This window comes from Montipora foliosa, chromosome 5, assembly GCF_036669935.1.
Source record: "Montipora foliosa isolate CH-2021 chromosome 5, ASM3666993v2, whole genome shotgun sequence".
NCBI classification, from domain to species: domain Eukaryota; kingdom Metazoa; phylum Cnidaria; class Anthozoa; order Scleractinia; family Acroporidae; genus Montipora; species Montipora foliosa.
This window is the reverse complement of record NC_090873.1, coordinates 35,577,974-35,587,973: the sequence shown is the minus strand read 5'-3', so window position 1 is coordinate 35,587,973 and position 10,000 is coordinate 35,577,974. Positions and strand designations below refer to the sequence as shown.

General features: G+C 38.8%; 2 protein-coding genes and 1 long non-coding RNA gene across 3 annotated transcripts in view; 1 reads left to right on the top strand and 2 right to left on the bottom strand.

The window, feature by feature from the left end:
- LOC138004066 (uncharacterized) overlaps positions 1 to 2,658 on the bottom strand; it is a 22,806-nt gene extending 20,148 nt beyond the window's left edge. Inside the window, exon 1 of the mRNA XM_068850462.1 lies at positions 23 to 2,658. Coding sequence (XP_068706563.1) covers positions 23 to 2,632 — 2,610 coding nt within the window. The 5' untranslated portion in view covers positions 2,633 to 2,658. The remainder of the gene's footprint in view (positions 1 to 22) is intronic.
- A 278-nt stretch (positions 2,659 to 2,936) lies between these two features.
- The window catches only part of LOC138004064 (uncharacterized), a 13,829-nt gene continuing 6,765 nt past the window's right edge, over positions 2,937 to 10,000 (top strand). The window contains exons 1-3 of the mRNA XM_068850461.1: positions 2,937 to 3,130; positions 5,816 to 5,872; positions 7,093 to 7,326. Coding sequence (XP_068706562.1) covers positions 2,960 to 3,130; positions 5,816 to 5,872; positions 7,093 to 7,326 — 462 coding nt within the window. The 5' untranslated portion in view covers positions 2,937 to 2,959. The remainder of the gene's footprint in view (positions 3,131 to 5,815; positions 5,873 to 7,092; positions 7,327 to 10,000) is intronic.
- Positions 9,611 to 10,000, bottom strand: part of LOC138004065 (uncharacterized) — a 2,751-nt gene continuing 2,361 nt past the window's right edge. The window contains exon 4 of the long non-coding RNA XR_011123726.1: positions 9,611 to 10,000. This exon is cut by the window's right edge and continues 145 nt beyond it. This is a non-coding gene — a long non-coding RNA (uncharacterized lncRNA).

Below are 10,000 nucleotides of genomic sequence, written 5' to 3'. Positions count from 1 at the left end.
ACAATGTACATTGTGTACAGACCTCAATTTTGTAGAGGGTGTATTTATTTCTTCCAGGTTCCCAGGTTGTCTCTAAAGCAACCACAGTATTGGGAATAGAAATCAACTGACTTGGATGCATTCGTTTCACGCCCGCCAATGGGAGGCTGTCCGTTGCCTCATGACCCACACCTTCAATGTCTTGGCACAGCTCCTCTTTAGGTGTTCCGTAACTAATGCCAGCATCACTCTCAAACGACTCCTCTACAATAGCATGACTCCTTGACAAATGCCGCATCCCAGATGTGCCATGTGTCATTGCCCCAGCTCTGGCAACGCTTACAAATGTCCCTTGTGGACCAGCCCCAAACTGATTTTCTGTAGAACCATCAATGCATTCTTTATCTGACATTTCACATGATTTTGTACTGCTGCTACTCAGGCTGTCAAATTTAAATGGTGGCTTGAAATTCGATACAAATTTCTTGCCAGCACTAAGAAATGCCTCACCAAAGGAAGATTCTGATTCTCTTGCTCCAAATCCTGCTTGGAAAGTTCTGTGGTCACTGCTGCCGTCTTCTCTGGCATTGTTTTCATCAGCATTATTCAAGGAAGATTCCTTAATATTATTCCCTGGATGATCTTTAGAGTCTTCCTTATCTTGTTTGTAGGCAGGCAATTTACATGTGGCTCTTTGGCCATTTAATTCATCCACAGATGAATCAGACGTAACCTTTTCCTGGGACTCCTCAAAAGACGCTTGTTTAATGATTCTACCTCTTAACACTTTCACTTGAGTCTCAGGGGTGAATAGATCAAAATCATCAGCATGTTCCAATACTTCTTCACCTTTTTCAATGTATGGACCCACAATATCCTCATCACTGGACACAGACTTGAAACTGTCAGAGCTGCTACAGAAGCTTGTCTGGTAAAATGGTGAGCCAAAAGCTTTTCTAGGACTATGAGGGCTGTAAAATTCTTCATTATCTTGGCCAATAAAATCTGGCAGAGAAAGTTTACAAGGAACACTAGCAGATCTCTTGAGACCGTAGTGAACAGAAAATTGTTCAGAATTGTTCACTGTGACAGTCCTTTCCTCTGGTGCTGGAAAAGAAAAGCTCCTAGTTCTGAGTCTAGGGCAAGGAACAGCCTCCATGTCAGAACCCTCACCATCACTACCCTTTTCAGCAAGGATGGACCAAGAACAATATCCCCCCTCATTGGTTTCTGAACTATTGCAACAGGTCATTTCTTTAAAGCTTTGCAGAGTTTTAATTACATTGCTAGTACCTTCTACCTCGGCAAGTTTCTCCTTCATTTCTTCAAAACTCACTCCATCGAACGATTCATCTTTTGATGACGGACAAATTGCCCACGATGAAGTCAAGCTGGAGGAACTCACGTTTTCAAGTGATGATGGTGGGACGACTTCTGTAGACCAATTGCTTCCCTTTTGATTTTCCTCTGCATCACAATTCTCTCTATTTTCCTCCAATGAGATCACCAGGTATGAATCTGCATTATCATGCTGGCTCTCTCCAATAGGAGGATGCCGGAGGGAGGATTCAGGCCACTGAAAATCAGACGCATTTGCACAAGTCCCAGAAGAGGTGATTTCAATTCTCTCACCAACATCTTCCACCGAATCTTTACTTTCTTGCCTCGGAATCACCTCTAATTCTGATGAATTCATATCTGGAAAAGAAGTTACATTCTCAACTGAAACCTCCCTGTATGCTTCATCATCCACTAGCTGTCTATCGTCTTTACTCACACCATTACCCTGATCCATACCAATACCATTATCAGTGTTTCTCACTTCTAAATCACCAAACCCAGCATTTACATTGTCTGCAAGAATTTCAACCGCGGCTTCATAGATCCAGTCAGGATCTATCATAAGTTGAACGAGGGAAGACATGACTTGCACGGTTAATATTTCGCGCAAAATAAACCTTCCTGTATCGCAATTAAACGTGTCCTTGGGACTCAAAGTCGCTACAAGGGTATCAATAACGTTTCTCAAGTAAGAAAGTTCTTTTCCATGACTTTCCAACGCTGGTGGCTCAAAACTGAGCTGTGATTTGTATGTCTCGCAAAGCAGCTGTGACGACGAAATGCTCAACCTCAGTTTGGGATCTTTTGTTTTCACGATCGCCATTGCCTTGTTGAGCCTCTCTAAGTGTCCATGAAAAATAACGATGGCTTGTTCAACCAAGTAATGTGAATCTACTTGAGACGCCCGCTTGTAACCTTCCAAACACAACACCTCGAGCAATTCTCGAGTATGGACGATAAAATGTTCTCCTTTCCCGACATTTTCGTACCATGTTCGAATGAAATCACGAATGATATTGGCGATCAGTTTTCTTAGTTCTTTTTCCAAGGGTTTAGGAAGCTCCTCGAGTCTGTCGGATCCGCCATCTCTATAGAAGGAGCTTTCCAATCGAAGAGGAGCTCCAAAACCAAACAACTCGGCAACCTTGAAAAATTCTTCCAATAGTCGATCAAGTCCCCATTTGTTGCTTAGAAAAAGGTGGGTAAGGCAAAAAGTTAAACCGGAAAGTAGTATGTAGACAAATAAAGATTTCAGTGAACATCCAACGAAAAAGATACAGGCCAGAACGAAGAACACCAACAGCCACCCCATTCTACGCCATGTTTCTGTTCAGTGCCAGGCCACCTGGCCATTTCGACCGGAAGAAGAAAAACTTGCCCGCCTCCTCCCTACTGCGTTAGCATTAACTTGCTCGTAAACCTTTTGAAATCCGGTCAAAGATAAAGTAATGATAAAAATATTGACTTTTCCCTGAAATAACAGGTTTGGTGTTTTCCTTTCTAATTTCCGAGGATACAAAAGGCAAATAACAAAATTAACCGCCGGAATTCATACATCAAATACCCTGATAGGGTTTCCTGTGACAACACTAAGCGGCCACTCCTTCAGGTTTCTGTTGACAAGAAACTCCTTGGCACAATGGCTGAACATCACTTCTATTCTGTCAAAACGGCTCTGCGCGTCGGAATTGTACAGATATTAGGCGGTCTTATAAGTATTGGCATTGGAGCTTTTAATACGAGAAATGAAAATCATGAAGCTTTCATCAAATTTAAGCCAGAGGGTTTACCTGTATGGTCCGGTGTGTTGGTGAGTTCGAATATTATAAAAGTTACTCAATCAGTCACGCAAAAAAATGTTCTTTGCAAAAACTTCACAGGTTCTTGGTGAACCTTTAGGATTGCCGGTAAAAGATTTACAAAAAAGTGAAATGAAGACGAGCAGACAGTCTTTGCAACCGATGAGGTCTTCGAAAATTCGATCGCATTTTGTCATTTGATTTGTACTTAGATCTAATTGAGCTTCTAAAGTTGACTAGAGCCATGTTTTTTTTTTTAATCACCGTCGCTGGACAGAAATAGTATAGAATAACTTAAAAACCAATCCGATCCTGCGTTGGGTGTCCATGTATTAAGAATTTCAAAACAAAAAAGGGAATTTTGGTTGGTAGAACTTCTTAAATCCGCATCCACCCACACACCAATCCCACCAGAAGTCAACAAAAATTTCAACCCTCTAGTTATTTTGCAAATTTACCAACAAAAAATCCATCAATGATGAAATGGTATATGAAATGAATCAATATCATTTGTCAATATCAATTGAAATGATTCATTCCTCACGGGACCATTAGAACCCACAAATGACCAGCTCCCAACGTCAGTGGCTTCATAGCTCAGTTGGTTAGAGCTTCGCACCGGAATCATGAGGTCACGGGTTCAAACCCCGTTGAAGTCCTGAATTTTTCAGGCTTCTCTACGCAATTGTAAAAATTGCGTTCATAACTGCGAATATCATAGCTTCACTTGAAAAAATCAATCATTAGGATTTTGTTTTCAATGCACCCCCTCGCCCCCCCCCCCCCCCCAATTTTGGTTTGCAATTTTTGCCTTGGGAGAGGGGTGTGCATCTACTAAAGTGGAATGAAGCGTTTGACTTCTGAAGCAACTTAACCCATTGACCCCTGAGAGTGGTACTTAAAATTAAACATTTTACTCTTTCTAACGCCAGACAATTTTGCTCGTCAATGGGGGGCATCCTAGGGCGTTTGAGGTGTCAGTGGGTTAAGAGCAGCTATTTATGATTTGCAAGAAACACTGTTATTTCAGTTTAGTTTAAAGTGGCACTGTCGCACGTATAACATTCCTGACAACTCACTGAAGTGATATGGAATATAACATGGCATAAAGAGCTATTCGTATTAACTTTTGGCGACTTTCAGAGGTCAACGTCTCTAACCTTGAAAAAGCTGGCTAATTTTTTTCAAGTTTCAATCCATTTCCATCCCCTCCATCCTTGGGTGCAAACAACAAAGAATAGCTTCAGTGCAATTCAATGGCCATTGGCAACAAAACTACATCATTACTCTTTGGTCTTCATAAATGCAAAGACCGCTTTTAGCGTTTTGAATTTTGACTAAAATAACGTGACACTGCCCCTTTAATAACACCACTGTACACTAACATAATTTACCTCACTATACTAGTAACAACAATAGTTTTTTACACGCAGAAATTAAACCAAATAGTACTTTAGACTGAGCAAAGGTCAACAGTGAGACCAATAAATAATACTTTATTTACATCAATCTCACACTCCCAGGATAGTAAAATGAAAATTAAATGTCTTTAAGCAGAATGGTTTGTGAATTTTTGTTGTTTCTTCTAATTGCTGCCCAAATTTTGAGCACTGAACCATGATCTACATTACATGTACCATACAGCTTCTGCCAGATTTATAGCCAAAGTTATGGCAGTAAGTTAATAATAAAGACGTTTAATAGACTAGGAACTTTTTAATGCTCCATTTTGGCTGAAATTTAATTAAATGGTGGAAATATTTTATTTTTTTGTTCTCAATCATGAAAAAGGCTCTCGTAGTAATGGAAATCTAGTCATAAAGATCACCACTGTTTGTCCATTTTAATTTTCTCCAAGAGTAATTACAGCTCCTGTAAAGTGCTTAGCCAGACCTATCCTGAACAAATAAATGGGGCATGCAGAATGACAAAGAATGGAGATGTGCATGTATGACTTAACATACTATTTCTTAATGAATTAAAAAATGCTGGACTAAAATAATAACTACTTAATAACCGAGAGATAGGTTGTTACGTCAATAATTATCTCAAACTGAGGCCTTGCTGTATTGATGGGCAATAGCGAGGTCAATACAGCTATGTAGTCCCAGGTTTGAGATTTTTGCTGTATAAATGATCGAACGGTCAAGGTTATGAAGCTGTTTACTATATGGCTAACAGAACGGTTCTAAAGAGGAAAAACTAGTTTGCATGATCCATAATCAGCCTGTGGGCATTACGGGAAAATAATGCCCTAGCACTCAGCTGCTCTTAGCTAAATATCAGAGTGGGCATTATGTCGGCCAGAAATACAAGCCATATAATAAATAATAGGTATTGAAAGTTCCAATGAACAGGGTTCTCATTAAGTGCCGGCAGCCGGCTAAAAAACCGGCTACTTTAAATTTAGAGCCGTCTACTTTTCGGTCATAAACTTGCTATAAACAAGTGGCACTCGCTTCTCCCGCCGCCTACTTTTATATTTAAGCCGTCTACTCCAAAACTTATTGAGAACCCTGAATGAAAACCAAATCAAGCTATGGATGTTTCAATGAAATTTTGAAACATCCACCTCATACTGTATTGTTTTCTCATCCTTTCCACATGATGGCCAGCCAAATACATGTAGGACTTTGAAGCCTTTGACCTTCTAATATTTCCCAGCCACTGTTAATGCTAATCCTTTCTCCTTTCAGTTTGCTGTGACTGGTGGCATGGGATGTCTAAGTTATAAACGACCTAAAAAACTAACAGTAAGTATTTCTAAAAATAAAAAAAACTGCAATCAAATTATGACAAATCTCTGAAGATGAAAATAATAGAGAAATGACCATCAGTCTTATTTTGGGGGAAAATTCCTCGATCATTCAATTGCATTGGTAGTATTTATCCAGAGTATATATACATGTGTGAAGATCATTAATTATTATTCTAATATCTCACAAGTTTGATGTCATCCTTCAATAAATTTTTTCAGGGATCTTTTGTTTATTTATAATCTACAGTCATGTACATGTGCCATGATGTACTGTACCTACCCCTGACAATGGGTTGATCAGCTATCGCAGATGCCTGCCTTGTTGGTAGAGCACCTTGCTCAATCTGGTACCAAGGATATCATAATTTTTAATATCACTGATTCCCTAGGCTATTTCAGGTCATAATATATATCCATGACCCTGATTGAAATCTGAAAGTGATTTTTAACTCTTGGGCTTAAAAGTCACTATTGCAGTCTCATGCATGTCAAGCTTTTAAACAGATCAGATTTTACATGTAACAGGGGTTTCATTTACAATTTTAAAGTAAGTGGGCACCCCTATATTATACTGTATGGTCTGGCTTTTGATCGTGAGACCTCCTTTGAGCAAAGGGAGGTACTGTACTCACTGTAGACGGGTGCTAGTACCCAGGTCCCAGCTTCTAATAAAACCCCTGCTGTAAGCAGGTTATTATTATGGTAGCCTACTTTGTATCATTTTGGTTTGAGCGGTATTACCTAAGCATACAACTACCGGTAAAGTAAGTAATTAACTTCCGGTCACGCCCTTCCAGTTTGGTTTCTTACACTGTTTTATTTACCAGTATTTGTGTCTTAAACCAAGTTGTACACTGTAAGCTTCAAATTCTAGCCTAGGGTCTTTTCAGATATGACAGTCAATCAAGGAACTGCCACCTACATGTATTGTTGTGTTGCTGTATTAAAGACACTCTTAACATCCATAGTTAAAAACTTTTTAACTATGCTTTAATTAATTTATGAACCTCTCTAGTAAAATGTTCTTATTTGATGGATGCAGCCCAGTCAAAATGTGCCAGCAGCCGGCTATTTTGCTGCCTACAACACAATACACTGTATCTGCCACTTACTTCAAATTCACATTTATCAGACTTGACATTTATAGCCAGCTTGCCTACTACTGGAAAACATTTTGACTGGGCTGTGGATGATACCTATTGTTTTTTTCCACAGATTCATGTCTTCTTGGTGCTGTGCATCTTAATAATTATAACTAGTATCCTTATGTTCTGGATTATCATGCCACTGATTCTGTCGGGAGACAAGGAAATAGAATGGAACTTGTTCTTTGGCTCCTTTCTTGGTGTCGTAGCACTAACATTTGTTGTCAGTATGAAGGGATCATTTGTTGCTTTCAAAGCCTCATTTTTCCAGTACAACTGCTTTAACAAAGCCCCTCGATCACAGGTAAACCTGTCAGTTTATTTGTTACATGGTTTGCAATACACATGTTAATTAACTCCTAGTACCATTCCAAACGTTTATTTCCTTCATTGCTTTAATACTTTCTAAAGCAACTAATTACAAGTTACATGTACATGTATTACTCTGTCTAATGCTAAATTATTCTACTTGTCAATGAATAACATTAATAAATTTTACCGGTAATAGCCGACTTTCGATGTACATATTAAAATTCAGTCCTGAACAAAAGGCATCATCTCGATGCTCTGGGGAATAAATGTAAGGATTACTCTGAGTTTATTGCCCAGAGCCTCGATATGATTCCTTTTGTTAAATTGGACTGAATTATCGAAAGTGGGCTATTCCTAGCTGTGAAAGGGTTAAAAGCAAGCCATTTTTTTTTAGAACTCTGACCGGACAAGGAGAGTGCAGCTAAATCGTTTATTGTGCTTATAATACTATCCAGTGAGTGTGGAACGGTTCTGTAGTACTCAAAATTAAAAAAAAATTCCAGGTTGTCCCTCTTGCAAAAACTGGGCAACTACATTTACATGTAAATCTATAAATTTGGTACATGTAGCCCTGATAAAATTAATACTTGGTTGTCTATTACCCCTTCAATTAAATGCACGCCGTATTGAGATGCAATCACCGGCATGGCATTGGAGCTTGAGTAGCCTATACAAGTAGTTCTAAGTTCCTTTTTTTTTTTTTTTTTTTTTTTTGGGAGTCTGGGTTTAAGATTTGGACTGTTGGAGTCTCCAATCTCCATCACCTACATTGTACATGTTTGTGACATTGTCTCTTGAATTTTCCCATCTGACAATTTTTTGTAAAAGCCACAGATATTCAAAATTTTCAAAATGGCCAGCAGCAGCAAATTAATTATTGTTAACTTTGCACTACTACATGTAAGTGTATCAGATTTGTGTGTTGTTTTTTCTTCAGGCAACCAGGCCTTTCACTTTACGGAAAAAAGTAGTTGCCGGTTGACTATCTGGTCGTCTGGGATGACCAGATAGTTAACTTAATAAAGTTCCTTCATTAAATTTCAAGCACTGGTATTTGTAGTACGAAAGAAAATAGACAGTGCAAAGCCTAATAATTATTCATTTCATTCATTAATTTTATAAAAGTGTACTTTAAGCTTATGGAACTTTGACACAAACATGGAAAATGGACAGTCTTGTAGCAGAGGGGCATTTTGTCTGCGCGTGCGCGACTTTGAGATCTCTTATGAGCGTATCCGCTGGCCCGCCATAAGCAGAAACCAAAATAATGGCGGTCTACGTGGCGAAACGTTTTCGAGTTCGTGTCGTTATCTGTGTAGTTTATCTTCCTTGCCTTACGTGTAGACGGTGTCAAAAGATCGAGAAACGGTTGGGGTGTTTATGGCAAAAAGTCACAGCAAAGTACTTTCGAATAAGGGGAAACAAAGTTGTTTTGGTGTGGAACTCTCACGTAGTCTGTAATCTTGCGAAAGTTGCACAATTCGAAGGGCTCTTCAAACACACATAAGCAGACTAGACAGACATTTTACCGCGTTAGTTTTGATTCCAACCTACGTGTTTACCTCTCCCTGTTCTCTCTTTTGCTCTGTTGGGCATTCTTGTTTGTTAAAATATCAAGAATTTCAGCTACATTATGAAAATAAATGTTCACACTCAAAGTTTACGGTAGGTTGCCTTTTTTGGTTTCAAGTTTGTTGGCATGAACGTGAACAAGCGTGAACGACGGGCCAAAAACAGCAGCATTGACCAAATTATGGTCTGAGTAAACAGCCAGAAAATAGAGAGTTGGTAATGTTACCACAGGAAAAATGTTTAGAAATTGTGGAAAGTTTGAAGCTTCTGACAGAGAGTAAGTCAGGTTAAGTCTTGGTTTCGTGTATTGCATGGAGCACCTCCCATTTGAAAATTACTTAGCTTACATGGCGTTAGCTTCAGGGAACTAGAGCAAGATAGCTAGTTAAGGTTTCGAGTTTAAGCACATCCCCAAATCCCTAGGGAACTAAATCTGAGGACCTGAAATAAATAACCACTGTCTAAGGGCATAGCAAGGTCTATGATTCCCATGTTGTAATTGAACAAGCTGCCCTCTTGAACCTTGTACAACTGTCTCAATCTGTAAGAATGATCCTTCTCTGTGTTCATTTCCAAAGAATCAGACTATTCAAGTTGAAAATTGATTACAAAATGACAACAGGAAATTAGTAAGTTCTGACTAGACCAGGCCCAGGGAACAAAGCGATGTTAAGAGTGACACACCAAAGAGTGTTCCTTTTTTAATATCAAGCCCCAAGCTTTTTAAACTTTTACAAGTGTAGAACTAAAATATAATTCAATTTGTTAGTCCTTCAGAAGTATAAGATATGAGGAAATGGTCAACAACTGTATTCACAATAAATGGATATCAAAAACTTAATGATCACGAGTGTTTTTCTTCATATCAACTTGCTGGTCACCTTACTGAAACTATGACATGCAACATTTTGTTATGTAGGATGTGACTCCAACTAGTGAAATCTTAACTGTACATTGAATTTATAAGCAACAAAGAATCCCATTTGTATGAGTCTGATGAATTCAGCACATCTGTTAATTTTACTGCAAACAAATTAATTATCTATGAGTGTTTAAGATTCCAATCATAATCCAGAACTTCAAGAGCTTCAAAT